General features: G+C 29.3%; 2 protein-coding genes across 2 annotated transcripts; one reads left to right on the top strand and one right to left on the bottom strand.

Moving 5' to 3' along the window:
- Positions 1–5,188: 5,188 nt before the first annotated feature.
- Positions 5,189–5,959, bottom strand: LOC111394317. Its single transcript, XM_023020066.1, has one exon. It carries the CDS (start codon positions 5,957–5,959, stop codon positions 5,189–5,191), a length of 771 nt encoding a protein of 256 aa, XP_022875834.1.
- Positions 5,960–10,568: 4,609 nt separating this feature from the next.
- LOC111394316 (B3 domain-containing transcription factor VRN1-like) lies at positions 10,569–11,186 on the top strand. Its single transcript, XM_023020065.1, has 2 exons — positions 10,569–10,631; positions 10,713–11,186. The coding sequence occupies exons 1-2, from the start codon at positions 10,569–10,571 to the stop codon at positions 11,184–11,186; spliced, it is 537 nt and encodes a 178-aa protein (XP_022875833.1).
- The last annotated feature ends 6,137 nt before the right edge of the window (positions 11,187–17,323 follow it).

Raw genomic sequence — 17,323 nt, 5'->3', positions numbered from 1 at the left:
TCATAATCAACTGAAAACATAGATAATAACACTTGAATTGTTGCCATTGTGAGATGTAGATATAGAGTTAGAATTTATGGAAATCTTATAAATTTAAATTTGTCTACTTTTTTTATTGGATTTGTCTATGCAGATGTCTCTAGAATATATTGTCCCTTAGAATCAATAGTTTTCTGCCACTATCTGTCAATATTCAAATCGGAAATATCTCCAAAATTTTATTGAATTTATAGATACAAATCAACAAGCTTCTGTTATGTGTAGTAATTTCCATAGATTTTTTGCGGGAGTTATTTATNAGGTAAAATATACTTTTTTTATGAATGCACAATTACATTTCCATTTCATCATTTAAAAACTAAATTTAGTTATCATGATTACAGATTGAGGTAATTGCAGTATTATATCCCACCGAAGAAAAGTTAGAAATATTATGGTATACAACTCTTTCAATGCCAGCTGATAATCAACATAGCATCTTAGATGGTATTTTTAGTGGGAAATTATACAACATAGTACAACAAATCCCAGAAAATATCTTTGTGCAAGAAACGACCATTCCCAGTAGTTCGAGAACTTCTCTTGGAGTTGGTCCCACTTCTTCTTCTGCTTTTGATACTTCCAACTATATAACTCGAGAATAAATGGAAGAAATGCTGGGAATACATAGGCAAAATTTAATATCAGATGTGTCTGGTATATGCCATAACTAGAAGGAAGAAATAATTTACAGTCAAAACCAGTTGTTTGAACAACATTAAAAATGGCAAGAAGATCATATACAATCTAGTATTCATTCTTATATGGAAACTATTCTTAACAGCCACAAACAAGTATTCCAACAGGAATTCTAATAGTAGCAAAAATGGCAATAAAATAATATTTTAGGCAACATGCAATTTTATATCGATAGCAGTTTAAGTTCAATGAGATCTTATGTAGATGAACAGAACAAGAATACGTTGAATAATGTATCAAATATAGAAGTCATTATTGGTTTTATGCAGCAAGATGTTCCTATCCACACAATTCCAATTCCCGGCGATATGTCAAGGCAAACATCAACATATGAACAACAGACGGAAAGTTTTGAAGGGTTGAGAAGAAAAAATAAAGATAAGGGAATTCAAATATTGTCTTCGTCATGAAAAAATTGTCTTTTAAAAGCTTATCCAAAGGACAAGTACAACATAATTAGATATTGGATATTGCATAATCCGTCAGGGTAACAAATTTAACTCTATTGTATTAGCTCAAATACTATTTTTTTTATTCTGTGGATGGTAAATTATATTATCTAATATTAATTTATATTTTTATATAGTACGTATTGGGAGGATGGCGAAAATTATATTGGAATGGACATGTTGAAAATTTTGTTGGATGTAACAAAAGATGTAACTGCCATGGTGAGTAAAGTTTAGTAATTACAATTAATTTAATTTGATGTTTGATAGCAATAAATTAAATTTATATGTATTTACTCTATTAGAGTATTGAGTTGGAGTTGAAGTTACTAAGGTGACTTATTAAGGATGGTTCTATCCTAATTTCTAAAGACTATACAATAATGTATTTCAAATTTGAAGATGAGCGTTCTAGTATTTTCAACTGGCTAATAGAAGAGAAAAACAAAACCACTAAGGATAAGTGGACTTCACTCCATTAGAAAAATACGCGAATAGTGTTTCGCTTATAAATGGTCGTAAATGGATGGCGTGCAAGCATCTATTAATTCCATGCTCATTTCTTGACAATTGTTGGTATCTTTTTGTGGCGAATATTTCTAAATGAAAATTTCAAATATATGAATGTAGCAATGGTATTCTTATACCAGATCAAGTCGTGATACATGCAAAAGCAACACATAGTACAATTCATGCATTCATTCTAAATTCTGAGCTTTCTATCAGAAAGGATGTAAGGAAACATAGAACTAAAACATTACAAGTGGAGATCATACCTTATCTACCATGTGCAAGCAATGGGTGAGCATTTAAATAGCTATTTATTTGTTATAGTATTTAATTTTTTCTTTATATTAATTTAGCCTAATGTAAAACTATTTCTTCTACAGGCAAAATTGTGGAATGTTCGTACTAAAATATATAGAATGCTTTGTCCTATGGCAGCCAACAGAATTAGTTTCACTTGATAGGATGTCAATTTATAGACGGAAGATGGTAGTGGATATTTGTAACAATGAATATTTTCTTCATCTTCCTCCTTAGTTATCTGGTCATGTAATGAGAATAAAAATTTGTAACAATGAATATTTTCTTCATCATCGTCCTTAGTTATCTGGTCATGTAATGAAAATAAAGGTTATGTAATAAGTTTTTGTTGTGTTATTTTTTTTCTTTTTTTATTTTGTCATATTATTGATGTATATATAAGAAAAAATTAAACTGTGGTAAAATCATGATAAACCTAAATGAATTGACAATGTTTTAGTTTTAGAGTGTGTTTGATTGGCATGGAAAATATTATCTAGAAAAGAAAATATTTTACATATTTTATGGAAAATAAAAACCACCTCTACCCAAGACAAATGTTTTCCATAAAAACAAGGAAAATTAGGCATATTTTCAAAAGTTGGAAAATATTTTTCATGGAAAAAAAATAGCAATCAAACAGTCTAAGTAAGAATTTGGGTGAAAAACTGATATTTTTCATGAAAAATAAATATAATCAAACACACCCTTAGTATAAATCAACATTATAATATCACAATTTTACATAGTTTCTTTCCTCATAAATTTATTGTTAAATATTCATATTTATGCTTTAAATAAAAAGATGATGAAAAAAATCAAGCATAATAGCAAACAAAAATTATTATAATTAAAAAAAATATGAAAATAACTAACCTTATGTAGCTGACAGTTATTCCTCTGTTGAAACATGATGTATAAATCTTTACTTTGGCAACAACCGTACGATAGCTTAATTGTTGGATAATTTAGAATTCTAGACTTGTTAAATAGAATGTGTTAGATTCAAAATTTCCAGATATACCACATTTTTTGTGCAACAAGTATGTGATTTATTTTCGTCTGCTAGCTTAATCAAAACTTTTATATTTTATCTTGTTTTTGTTCTAGATGATGCAACGTACACGGGTTCAGGAAGATATAGACCTACAAAATCTAATGTTTGACCTTGTACCTTGTTAATAGTCATAGCAAAACAAGGACGAACGGGAAATTGAGTTCTTTTAAAAGGTACTGAATGTTTATCTCTCACAAGTGAAATAAATGGAATTTTAGGTAAAAATACTTGTTTTTCATGATATTCACCAGATCCAATTTCAGCTAAAATAACATTTTGTTTAAATTCACGACAAGTAAGTCTAGTTTTATTGCACAAACCTTTTGAATGATTAATATTTTTGAGCAACATAATAGGACAATTTTTTTCAGAATAAGTTCATGTGGAGGTATACCATTTGGAGTTAAACTATTCAAAGAATCTTCATGAATAACTCCTTACGTTTTATCAATCACATCATCGAAACTGAAATATGTAAATGTATCTCCTAGAATTTCTTTAACTAACATATTGTTTATCACAGCTACATATTTATTTTTTGGAGTTAAAATAATTCTATTCATTATAGTATTTAAATTGTCATTATAAGTACGAAAATTCGAAAACACAATGCTGATCAACTTTTTCAATTATTTAATTTTATCTTCAAAATCTATGACAATATCTAAAGGAAGCTTAATCATGCGACATATATGCTCCTTTTCAATTCCGTTTCCAATTTTGAGTAAGTATTCACAAAAGGAATTATCCAATTTAGCTCTCATATTTTGAGTTAATGGTAGTTGTCTAAAGTATTGCCACAAATATGAAAATACTAAACTTGCTTTCATAATATTATCTTTTGTTCCTCTCTGTACCACTAGCAAAATTTGACGAAAATCCCCTCCACACACAATGACATTTCCACCAAATGGCAATTCACATTCAATAATATCTTTTAACATTTTATCCAAAACTTCAAAAGCATATTTATTAACCATTGGTGTTCCATCCCACACAATTAGCTTCGTCATTTGTAAAAGTTAACTAAGTGCAGATTGTTTACTTATCGAACATCGCATATCAAGACTTGTTTGAAGAGGAATTTTAAAATGCGAATGACCAGTTCTTCCAGCAGATAATAAAGAAGCAGCTACTCCAGATGATGTTGTTGCCAATGCAATGAGTTGTCTACATCGTACTGTAGCAAGCAATGCTTTGTACAAATAATTTTTACCGGTACCTCCTGGACCATCAATAAAAAAGTCTATTTTTATCGTTGAAAACACAGTCTAAAATATTATCATAAGCAAATTGTTGTCCTTTATTTAAACTCTTTGTAAAATGCATGTCAGACTCAATACTAACCTTTACACTTTCTTCTAAAATTATATTTGCTAACATGTCGGTGTCATTTATAGTAATATCGAAATCTGTGAATCAAAAAATTATTTACACTTTTACCTATAACTTCTAAGAATGAATTTATACACCGTAGACCTCTAATTTCAGCATCGTACTTTGTCTGACTTGTATGTAAAAAATCTTCTATCATGTAAGCTTTAAATTTAATCCACGAATTTCTAGGATTTGTAGGGGCACAAAAAATCAGCACATTAGCAAAAAGTAGACATAGAGATATAGGCATTTGATAAGAAATTGCCTCAATTAAACACATGTCACAATAATTATTTACAGTTATTAGACTATGTAAGAATGCAACCTGGCGATAGATAGGTACTACTACACCATTAACTGTTTTTAAATCTTCAAAAGATTTTGGTCCTTTAATATGACTCGATAAAACTCTTAAAAAGTATCTCTCACCCTCAGATGGATTAGCAGCAACCATTCTACCAATAACATTTTGCTTTTTTCTAGTATTCCAAACTCGCAAATATGTATTCCATACAAAGTATGTAGGAAAATTTTTATAAAGTAAAGTCCGAGCCTTTTGATTAGAAATATTCATTCGAAAAAATTCAGTTAACATTGTTCGTTGGATAAAGTCTTTATTTACAACTTCTGATAAATCATCAGTTTCATTGTACGTAACTAATTGAGAATTTTCAACATGTAATTGCAAAGAAATTACAAAAGGAGATATGTCAAATAAATCAAAACTAAAAATTCTCCATATAGCTTATAGCGCAGATATTCATCTAGCAATTTGGTAATTTGAAATTTCATCAATATAATATTCATTGGTTTCTTTATTCACAGCAAAATTAACACGATCATGTCCTTTGTATACATATTTATATAAATATTTCATAGCTTTAACAGAATAACATATTTCTATATTAATATGACAATCATATTTAGCTAAAATATACGGATTGTATGGTATAACATATCTATTGTCTAGTATGTATCCTCTGACTCTAACAATAACACCATCGTTATGACATTTGTAAAGCGAGGAAGAATTATTACTTAAAGAAGTATGTAAAATATATTCTTTTGGATATTTATTTTTGCATGTATGGTTGTTTTTCATGCAAACATTTGTAGGATTTAATTGTCCACAAGAATCATGCATCATCTGTTTGATCACAGTAGCATGCAGGTAAGAATTTTGCTTTTCATCTGGTATTTCACACGAAAGAATTTCATCAACTTGCATAGAATTAATAATCTTAAATTTTGGTTTAAATATAAGAAGAAAATGAACGTGAGAAAGATCTCTTTTTTGGAATTCAATCGCATAAACACAAGCAACTACATGCCCTAGAATTTCCCTTTTTAATAAATATGTTCTTAGTTCCTTAAGCTTAGATCGAAATATTCGTGCTAACAAGTCAGGCCTATTCTGTATTTCATCATTATGTTTCAATTCTTGTTTAATTTTAGGCCAATTTGGATTGCATATCATTGTTAAAAATACATCGGGTTTTCCATATCTTTGAATTAAAGACATTGCATCCATATATCTTTTAATTAAATTTCTAGGACCTCCAATAAACCCTATTGGTAATACTATTGATTTATCAATCTTATAGCATCTATTCTCTTTAAGTATTATGCCCTATGTCCAATCCACTTTGGACATAAATACTTTTAATATATAATTAATGCAATTTAATGGCAGATCTATTATTTAATTAATAGACAATTAAATAAATAATAGAGTCCGTAGATTCAAATTTTCGTAATTTGTTAATCACAAGGAGTTATGGTTGTGAGATACAAATTACATCTGATTGAATCTTAAATTGTCCATGGTTGTAAGTAATAACGAGATACGAATATCGTTATTACGGATAAACTATCACGTGTGACATTTCTTACTTGTGAAGTAAGTAACTGATCTCACAAGTTAAAGTGTTGTGACACTTAAATGAACACGTTGATGTTTTGTTATAGGACAAAACATTGGAGATCCGTCGAGAGATTCCACATGAATAACTATCTGAGTATCAGTGGTTAATCTCTAACATTCGGTAGTGGAATTGGTCATTTGACTTGAGGTCGTCATGGGACCTTATATGAGGACAGTCATACTTTGGCGGTGTTTGATATTACTCTGCAAAGGGCCGCTAATACGACATCGTTCGGGTACGTCAAGAATTGTATGAAGGTTGTGATTGATCAATAAATGATTCGACGCTCTTAGACAGTAGGAGATTACGATCTGCGTTTCATTCAATTAAGTCGATGATGAAATCTTTGGCCAAGGTATACTCATAAGTCGAAAAGGAGTTTTCGACTTATATTGACTTAATAGTGGAATGAAAGATATGATCCTTAATCGAGATTGACACACTTTCGTATCTCGTAATTGATCGGATCATATTGACGAAGGGATTATAGTTTCACGGTAAACAAATGAGTTTAGTTTTGTCATACCACGTGACATTTCCCGTCACATGTATTGCCCTGACACATTGTTAGATGTCAATCTGGGACGGCGAGTGTAAATTGATGATAAATTAAAAGGGTGTTTTAATTTATCAATTTTGATTAGATCAAAATAATATTTCACGTCGTTAGGCATCGTGATTGAGAACCTGATGGGTCGCATACAAAAGAGAATTAGAAGATTGCAAATTTGTCAATTAATTAATTTAACAATCGTTGGATAAATTAATTAATTGGGTTGGTTATTTATAGGCCCGAATTAATTAATTGGATTGGTGCAATCATAAGTTTTTTACCGAGTCATTCTTCCATGAATTGCTGAAAGTAAAAAGAAGTTCATCAAAATTGAAACGCATAAGTTTAAATGATATCACTCTTTAAATTAACGAGTTTTTATCTCTCGAATATCCAACCGATCAATTAATTCTTTATAACGTACTCTATTTTTTTTTGACAAATAAGCCAGTAATCGTTGACGTTTTCCCAAAATTTTTCGCAAACCTCTCTGAGATGAATAGTCTTTTTTGTGCAATTCCAAATGTGAAGTAAGTCTCCTTATCTTAGTGGTGAAACTGAATACTTGAAATTCACGGACCGGATTTAATTAAATGGATTAATTAAATATTGGACCGGACCGAGCCATGCCCGTTTGGGCTTATATAAATACGTGGCTAGGGTTTTCATTCCATATTATTTTTCTCATAATTATTCTTTCTAGCACAAGAGGAGAAAATTCTGGTAGTTGCAATCTTGTTCTCTGTGTGGATCACCGTTGAAGGCTGAACAATTGGACAGTTGTGGATGGCGAATCAATATTGCAGGAACGAAAAGAAAAGTAAAATGCTTGCAGAATTCTTCAAAGGTACAATCTTTATCACGATTTCTATCTAAACACAAAGGAATTCTCGGTGGGAATCGAAATTATTTTAATTTTTCGCTGTGCTTGTATAAGTAGATTCCCAACATTCTCACTACTTTGTACACTATCTATAATTCATTGGTAAAGTTCCGCTATTATAATCTTTTGATTATTTCAAAAATAGTCCAATCTTGTGGTTTCAATTTTAACATGCATATCTACTATATATTGCTGCAAAAGTCTGCCTGTGCGTCACTTAAAGTTTGTAACAATAATATTCGCGACATGATATATTCATTCGTTTCTTCGTTTTCTTCAATACTGAAAAGAAATATGAAGAAAAATTTTGAGAAGGACAATATAATTACATACTCCTTTATTACATATAAAACAATTTCACAGATGATAAAACTTATCACTATCTTCCATTTCCAAATGTTGTTCTGCAGAGTGAATATTATTAATTTGTATAAAATTTTCATCCATGAGTGAAGAAGTATTCAAATTGACTTTTTTTGATACCTTCGTACCATGCAGGTTCTCCATAGGCAAATATTAATGGATACTGAAGTGGATCATAACAGCCATAATAGTAATTTACTTTATATGAAGTGTTAGAATATCCATAAATTAATATATCACGATTTTAAAAGCTTGTAGATGGGTCTTCATCAACCCACACTGCGGCTACCTGCTCACACCATGGCATATTATACAGTGTTTGGTCAAGACCTGGATCACACCTAAGCACAATATGATATGAACCAAAATCAGAAACTTCACTTAATGATTGAAAAAAATCGGCAATATAGATTCATCTTTAAGACATCTATCAATTTTCTCAAAGTTGTTTCACATAACATGTCAGAATTTTTTAGTCTATTAGTGATTCCATTATCAGTATCATAGAAGTATAACTATAAATATGTTGGTTTCCCATCAGTTGGTAACAATGGATTTATAAAATGGTACACTTGTCCTTGAACTCTAAATGTATATATACCTTTATTATTTCTGCACATTTTTATCATATTTAACACCAAAAAAAGTGAAAGCAAAATGATTGTTATAACTACGAGCAACTTTTTGAAAAGCAACTGTCTCATATGAAGTAGAAGTAAATAACTCAAACAATTCAGGGAACACTATTTTACTGTAATCTAACTTTTTCTTCACAACAACAAAAGCCCTTACTTTCTTTATGAAACTTTTTTGCAACGCAATATTTACAAATTATACATGATCGAAGAATATAAGTTTTGATCGGAATATCTCGTAAATTTATTCGGTTGGAATCAACTCTTTTAAAATCACGTAAAATATTAGGAATTTTTTATGTTACATATTCTTTTTCAGAGTCTTTTTCAGGACAAATGTTTTCATCCTTGTATAACTCAATACAATCATCTATAGAACCTAAAAACATAAAAATAAGATTGATGAAAGCTAACATAAACAGTTCTAAAAAACCAAAAAAAAAAAAGAAGAAGGAAAAACACAAGTAAATGAACATAAAAAAAACCCAAACTTATTTCAAACTCACGACATATAGTTCGCCTTTTCTGGTGCATAACTTGTAGTGACTTCCAAAATACCAAATATGTATGTTAAAATTATGTAGAAAAGGAAATGAAAAAAATCAACAAAAAATCATATTTCAACAAATAATTATACCTAAAACTCTTTTACGCAATTTGTCTTCTTTTCAGAATCTTGTGTTTGTGTGGACGGCGTTCTTGAATGAGCACGTTTATTCTTAAACCAATTATAAACATTCTTATCACAAATTTGGCAATAGAACGACAACTCAGAGATGACTATCTGTGGGATTTTTGATTTGTCTAGAGTTGTGTTGCCTTGATAAAATATAGATTCAAGAATTTGGAGTTAGGGAAATGTAGGTGTCCATCTACCCATTATCACTATCAAAGCAATCAAGTTATGACAGCAAGCAAGTCAACTCCAAGTTATGCAAATCCTCAAACTTAAAATAGAAAAAATTAATAAAATATACTACATTGAAAAAGGAAAAAAAATTATTATTATGCTAACCCCGAGAAATATAGACTATCCATAACTATGCATAGACAAGCCACCATGCTTCAACTATTTATTAAAGTGTGCATAGACATCATATTTTAATTATTTATTTAAACATGCCTAATGAATAAAAACAAATATAATAGGGAAAAATCTAAACAAAAATTGGGAGAAAGAGTTAGATTATGCCTTTTTTTCATGTTATATAACATGTATTTATTAGCAAGAAATCATCTAAATTTTTTTGACGAGATTAGGTAACTTGAGATAGATGTTTTTAGTTTTATTTGATTCGATGAGGTTTATGCATGAATTTGATAACCATGTTATTGTTCTTGCACCATGTTGTCTGAAATTTATAATTGATTAGTGAAAAGTATTGATTTGTTATCTCAGAAATAAGACAATCTAAAAACTTTGGTTGATTTTGCTTGGCTACTCTATGCAAGGCTGTTACCTCCGTGAAGACTTAGACATCTACTGTCTTTTTGTTATTTCCAAAAACACGTTAAAAGAAAAACGAAAAAAAATTGTGGCCTCAGTGCACGGAGGTTTTTTTCTTTTTTCTTTTAAAATATTTTTAGGAATAATAAGAGGACAGTTTTTTCAATAAAAATTTGTCTATTCTACCACCCGCGAATCTTTTGTCAAATTTAATTGAAAAGGCAAAGTACAATTTTTTTTTAGCTTAAATACCTTTAATTTTCACCAGATTTTTTTCATTCAACTCATCCATACTTCAAGTATTCCACATAACAAATAATAAATTTCTCATAAAATGGATATCTCACGTAGTTTCTTCAGAATCATCACCCCTTCCCTGAATCACAATATTCAGTTGGTTAGTGCTTCTTTGAAATTTTAATATATGTTTTATCACATGCTTATATTTTTATTATTTTTATATGTATATATAATATAGATACTTCCTACATCTTTTGTCAATGACTGGAAGCAACAACTTTGTGATGCAATACAAGTAACTGCATATGATGGCATAATAATTGTCACCATCAAATTAGAAATAGTCGATGGAAAAATATATCTAGCCGATGGATGGGAACAATTTTTCGACCATCATAATTTACAAGATGGTTATGTTCTAGTATTCGAATATAACGGTAATTTCAAATTAAATATGACTATATTTGACCATTTTGGGTTAGAGGTTACATACGACTCTGATGAAAAAGGCCAAGAAGGAAACACTTCAGATAATCCCATATTTGAAATAACATTAACACCTCGTCTTAACAGATCAGATCCACGATTCTCTGCAATTGTCGAAATTTGTGCTCAACATTCAGATCCACGATTCTCTGCATCAAAATTGGGACATTACCACAAATTTAAGACTAAGTGGCGTAATAAGATGTCTCACTATAGGTTGGGCTGATTTTGTTATGGAAAAACAACTACAAATGGACGATAGATGCATCTTCCAGCTAATTAACAAAGAAAGCCCAATGTTTATGGTCTACAAAAAAGACCACACTGAAAGTTTGACACATTTATAAAACTTTTAACTCGTTGTAACTTTTGCTTCTGCTAATCTATTTTACGTTTACATACATTATATATATCCACGGCAATTAATATAAAACCAATTCCATCAATTTCAAAGTTTGGAACTTTCAAACAAATTCATGAAAAATCTATACGCGAAAAAAATACACAAATAATAAAAGCATGAGGAAAAAAAACAAGTGAATTTATACACAAACAAAAAGAACAAAATAAGTAATAAAAAAATGAACAATAACACATTAAAATCGAGATATAAAAATAAAAAGAGATATAAAAAGAGAAAAGAGAAGAAGAAACATTTTTGTGAAAATATATAATAAAAACAATATAAAAGAAAGTTATGAAAATTAAATAAAGAATAGTATAAATACAATCTAATTAAAATTAAAAAATTAAGTTTTATTACGAAGAAAAAAGACAGGAAACAAGATTTATATCTATCACGGAGGGTATTGTGCCTCCACAGAGGCAAAGAGCTTATATATATTTTTTCCCCTCATTTTTTAAGCTAATATCTAAATAAGCACAACAATTTATTCATATAACTTTTTTTCCTCTTTATCTTATTATTATTATTATTATTATTATTATTATTATTATTATTATTATTATTATTATTATTATTATTATTATTATTATATAGTAGGTAGGCAAATATAAAATGAAACAAAAAAAAGTTATTATAAAGTTTTTAAATTAAATTGAAATAATTAAAAGTAAAAATAAATTATTAAAATTGAAAAAATTGAAAAAATCGCATTTAAAACGAAAATAATAAAAAAAAATGAAATCAAAATTTTTTTTTTTAAAAATATAATAAAAACAATATAAAAGAAAGTTATGAAAACTAAATAAAGAATAGTATAAATACAATCCAATTAAAATTGAAAAATTAAGTTTTATTACGAAGAAAAAAGATTGGAAACAAAATTTATATCTATCACCAAGGGTATTGTGTCTTCACAAATATATATATATATATATATATATATATTCCCCTCATTTTTTAAGAGAGAGTTTTTTTTTTTTTTTTTTAAAGCTAATATATTTTTACATATAATAACTAACTACAATGATAATTTTTATTTTTTTTTAACATAAAAAACTTGAAACAAAATTTTTACTTATAACTAACTCTTTACATTTTAGAAATATATTGAGCTAATTTTTTTTATTGAGCACGAAGTGAATAGATGAAACTTGGTGAGAAGTATGGAAAGTTGCGTGTTGCAGTAAATTTGGAGGTACACTGTATAATAAAATATATACTAAGACAAACGACGTCGTTTTTGCTCCCCCACTTGAAAAAAATAAAAATAAAAATGCTACATTGAGATAAAATGGATTAAAACACTATTCCCCTCAATAATTTCTCAACATTCCCCTCTTTATATAGTAGGGATAAGCCAAATTATTTTACTTTTTTTCTAAATAAATTTGCCAAGTAATTAATTGATCTTAAAAAGATTATTTCCCTATTTTATTTGCCAACTAATTTATAACTAGTGTTCAAGATGTTTATTGTGAGTTCGAGGATTTGTGTATTTCCCTTTCTCTCAGCAGCTACCTTCCTTTTTGATAATTTCTCATGCTTTAATGTATAAACATTATAATTTATAACTAGTGTTCGAGATATTCATTAGTTGAATTAATTTAATTTTATTGTAAATGTTAAAAATTTAATTATGCTACGGAATCGAACTGAATTGGTACGGTACAGTTCTACAATTAAATTTAGACTCGACGGTTCTACCTACTTAAACAATTGAAAGTTTTGATTCGTTTCATTTCTCTCATTGAACTGAATCGGACTACGTCCAACCCTACCGCACACCAACATACAAAATGATCATCGTGGTTTTCAAGCAGGTATTTTGACTTTCACAGTTGGAGTGAAAGACGAAGCCAAAATCCGTCAAATTTAGAGCCGATGGTTTCTACTTTCTACATTACACATTTCTTATTTTTTTAGGAATAAGCCACTATTACATTCTTTTCTTTACATTGTGGTTGACACTCCATTGATTTTATCCCAAGCAAAGATGACTCTTGAAAAACTCTCCCTCTTTTGGGCTGGCAAGGTCACATATTTGTTTGTTTTGGCAGAGTAAAAGACCACACCCAAAATATGAAATCAACAGAACCTTGAATGGTCAGCCACACACTTGCAATTTATGAAAGAAAGCTGGAGGCGGCGGGGTGGAACAATTGTAGTATTATTGGTTTAACTTAACGAGTAGCAAGGAATGAAGATTCACCGGAGAACAAAAAACTGTGTTTTGGACAATGAAACGAATCTCATAGCACTTGAAATTGTAATATTGATCGTTTTCTTCTTAAGTCATCTCTATTACAATACAAAACACCAACAAATTAAGGTTATTTTATTTGGGATCGACTTTATAAATCACTTATCTCCGTCCAATTCAGTCCATTGCCGTTGTCATATCTATATTCAGTGGAAGATTCAAAATACATGAAAATAATGTGGCTCAAACAAGGACTAAATTGAGAATTGGACCTAAGTCAACTTAAATCGAACTAAACTAACTAATCAGTTCGATCCAATTCCAATTCAGTACATACGCCAACCCCCTAATTCTTTTGATAAATTAAAGAATTACATTCGCACCACATTTTTTAAAAACTAATTTTATTTTAATTGCATTAAAAAATTTTAGCCTTTATTTATTTTTCACATTTAAATTCTTAACTTTTGTTTATCTCATTCTTGTTCTTAATTTTTAGTTAATCAGCAAAGTTTCTGGTTAATGCTGATTTTTGTCCAAATATTTTTATTATTCTTATAATACAAGAGAAATATTTCATTACAAATTTTTATTTTTTTTTTGTTTATTTAAAAATATGATGGGAAAGTAGTCTATCTTAATGAATTTTCTTTTAGCTGAAATCGTGGTAGGTGACATGTGAACTAATCAATGAAAAATTATGAATATGAATGCCAATGAAAAAAAAGCTAAAGACATAAATGTAATAATGAATAAATATCATACAGCTTTTATGCAAATAACGTGCACTTGTAATAATAAGAAGGGTTAATATATGCCTCCAGGGCATATCTCCAAGTGGTAAAAGGAGAGGGTGGAAAAATCCAACTTTACTTGAGGCTGTCGCGTCAAGGGTTCGAATCCTGAAATATAGATTTGGCTTTTGGGTAAGTGTAAGTGTACAAGCAGTCTTCCACCCTGTATCCTTGGAGGCATAACCTGCGATTTACCTCCCTTACGATACTCCAGGACAGGGGTGGTGGGAGATCCTCAAGGTTGGGATTCAACCCCTTTTTTTAAGAAGGGTTAATATATAGCCTGTGTGGTAATTTTGATAAAAGTTAATAAAGTATGTTATTAGAAAATTGAAAAAAAAAATATGAATCTTATAAAATGTATGGTTAGAGATTGTGTATTTAATTGGAACTTTTAAATATTTTTAACAATTTACAAAGTTTTGGAGCATTTAATGTAGATATTTTAAGACCTTTTACATGTATTTATATATTTTAGAAATACCTTTATAAATTACGATGTATTCAATTAAAACTTTTCAAAAGTCTATAAGTAATGAAATAATCAAAAGAATTTTTATTTTTTAAAAAAAAATCTATTTTCCTTTCCTCTTTTCTTCTAAAAACGTGAGAATCGTGATTAAAAAAATATTATTTTTTGTCCACGATTATATTTAATTTTTTTTTAAAATTTTCTCTTCATTTTCTTTAAAAAAAAAAAGATTAATTTGTAATTAAATATTTTCTCATAACATTTTTTACATCAACTATTTCTATGAAAAAAAATAAATTGTAATATTAAAATTTTAAGATTTTATTAAAAAAAAATCTAATTTGTAATTGTATATATATAAAAAAAAACTAGTATATAATTACATTTTAAATATATTGATTGGTTATAATATGAAAACATTAGATATTTCTTTTATTGAATAATATTGAAATATTAAATATATATTTTTTGAATTATAATTATTTATTTATGTGACTAAGGTGACTTAAATTGTGTATTCTTTTAAAAATATATTTTAATACATGGAGATGGGTAAGGGACGGTAAAGATTGAACCTCCACATCCCATGGTGAGACTTCTATTGTTAATTTCATATAAATTTATAAAAAGTATATAAATTCTACTTAAATTTAGTAACTAGAGAGAAATGCAATCTAGCTATAGCCCACAACAAACAGTCAAATTTGAGGCATACGAATACAGGGCCTGACTCTTAGGATTGCAAATCTCCGTTGCGAATCGTTTAGTTTGCAGCACAATTTCTGATGTTAAGGATCCTCAGGAGAAGTAAAAGCAGAGTATACTGTTGTTACTGCTCAAATTGCTGGTTTAACATGGCTGATAAAACTAATATTAGTCCTCCGGATTCCAGTGAGAAACAAGAGAAATTAGAAACTCATGATCTAAAGGAACTCAAGGATTTAATTTCTGAAATATTCCGTTCATGTTAAAATCTCTGAAGAACTCTCTTGGGTTACAGAGTTTCTTCAAAGTTTTTAATACCAAATTGTGAAGCTCTCTAATAGATGTCTGAGATAGCGCCTGTCCTTTCAGCTCCATAATTCTCCAAATTTCTTGGCCAAGGGATTGTGGAAGAGATTCAAGGTATGCCTGTTTGAGATTAGTGTCATCAATTCCTCCAAGAATATAATATCGTTTCATGATTTCTTTAAAGACAAATCTTTTGGCTTGTAGGAACAACACTTTAATTGGAAGAATTCTTCGCGGGCCTTTCTTTAGCATGGTCTGGTTTTCCACAAAACTCCCAATGTAGATTTTCAAAGAAATTATCAAAATCTTGGATGTTTGCCCATTGTCATTGTCTATAGCTTCCAAGATATATGAACCATTCTTTCATGAAGCCCGTGAGCCTGGCCAGAACTCCTCTAACGACCACATTATGAGTCATATCAGGTTTCGTTAATTCCGTAGTGCTCCATGGCAACATTTCTTGTAACCTTGGTTTCCATTGAGAAGGTGGTATATCATCAAGAGTAAACTTGTTAGATAAATTACTATGTTGTGAATAGTAATTATTAGATAAATTACTATGTTGTGAATAGTAATTATTGTAACTGTTTGGCCTTCTTCTATGTTAGGCAAATCATCATCTTCCTATGCCTCCTAGGAAGATTTTTCAACTTTTGGACCCCTTTGTGTTTCGTCAACCATGTATAAAGGATTGTAATCTTCATCTGAAGATTCATAGGACTCAGAGCTAGTTTCATCGGTTATGAGGATGGGTGAAGATTGTGTGCTGTTAGGTCATGAATTTTGCATTTTTCTAGGAAAGTGGAGATAGATTTTTTTTTTTTTTTTAATCATCATTTATGATGGTCTTTGTAAAGGATTGTCTATAGATTCTGATGGTTTGATCATTTGTGACTATCTTCTTGTAACTTTGGGTGGCCTTATCTTTCTTTCGTATTCTTCGGGAGTGAACAAAAAGACGGTTCCATAGTTTGGTGTTTTTTCTGAGGTTGTTAGGCTATATGTTGAGGGTTGTGTTAATGAAGAGGAAGGCCAATTTATGCTGGAAGGAAAGAAGGCTTGGGATTCCATATGAGTCAACTGATTTTTTAACTGTTTGATTTCTTTTTCTTGGTCATCAAAAGGGAGTCGTTTGGCTAGAAGGGTCATTATTTCATTATGAACTGAATCTATTTTTTGTTTGCAGGCTTCAATGGGAGAGGTTAATGTAGCAGTTTGTTGGTTGAGAGTCCTTTCAATCCTTTGCTGACTTTTATCAATCCTTTACTTATACATATACAATTATATAATAGTTTACATATAAATAAGTTGTAAAAAAAGAGTGAACTTTTTTTTTACTTGGTTGAATAAATTAATTCTCACCAATCATATATTACCACATAATGTATATTTAATCTATTATCTAAAACTATTATGCACGTATAGTACAACTGTTTAATAAAATCTATGAAGATTTCTAAAAATTTCAATTGAATATATC

Source organism: Olea europaea, chromosome 5 (assembly GCF_002742605.1).
Source record: "Olea europaea var. sylvestris chromosome 5, O_europaea_v1, whole genome shotgun sequence".
Classification (NCBI taxonomy): Eukaryota; Viridiplantae; Streptophyta; class Magnoliopsida; order Lamiales; family Oleaceae; genus Olea; species Olea europaea.
The sequence above is the reverse complement of the archived record's forward strand: the minus strand, read 5'-3'. Positions and strand labels throughout refer to the sequence as shown.

What these genes read in the sequence shown, in the direction of transcription:
- LOC111394317 (XM_023020066.1), bottom strand. Translation starts at nt 5,959, where the DNA reads ATGGATGCAATGTCTTTAATTCAAAGATATGGAAAACCCGATGTATTT.
- LOC111394316 (XM_023020065.1), top strand. Translation starts at nt 10,569, where the DNA reads ATGGATATCTCACGTAGTTTCTTCAGAATCATCACCCCTTCCCTGAAT. An exon ending in TGAATCACAATATTCAGTTG is followed by an intron (nt 10,632 to 10,712) that starts GTTAGTGCTTCT and finishes TATATAATATAG; the next exon opens with ATACTTCCTACATCTTTTGT.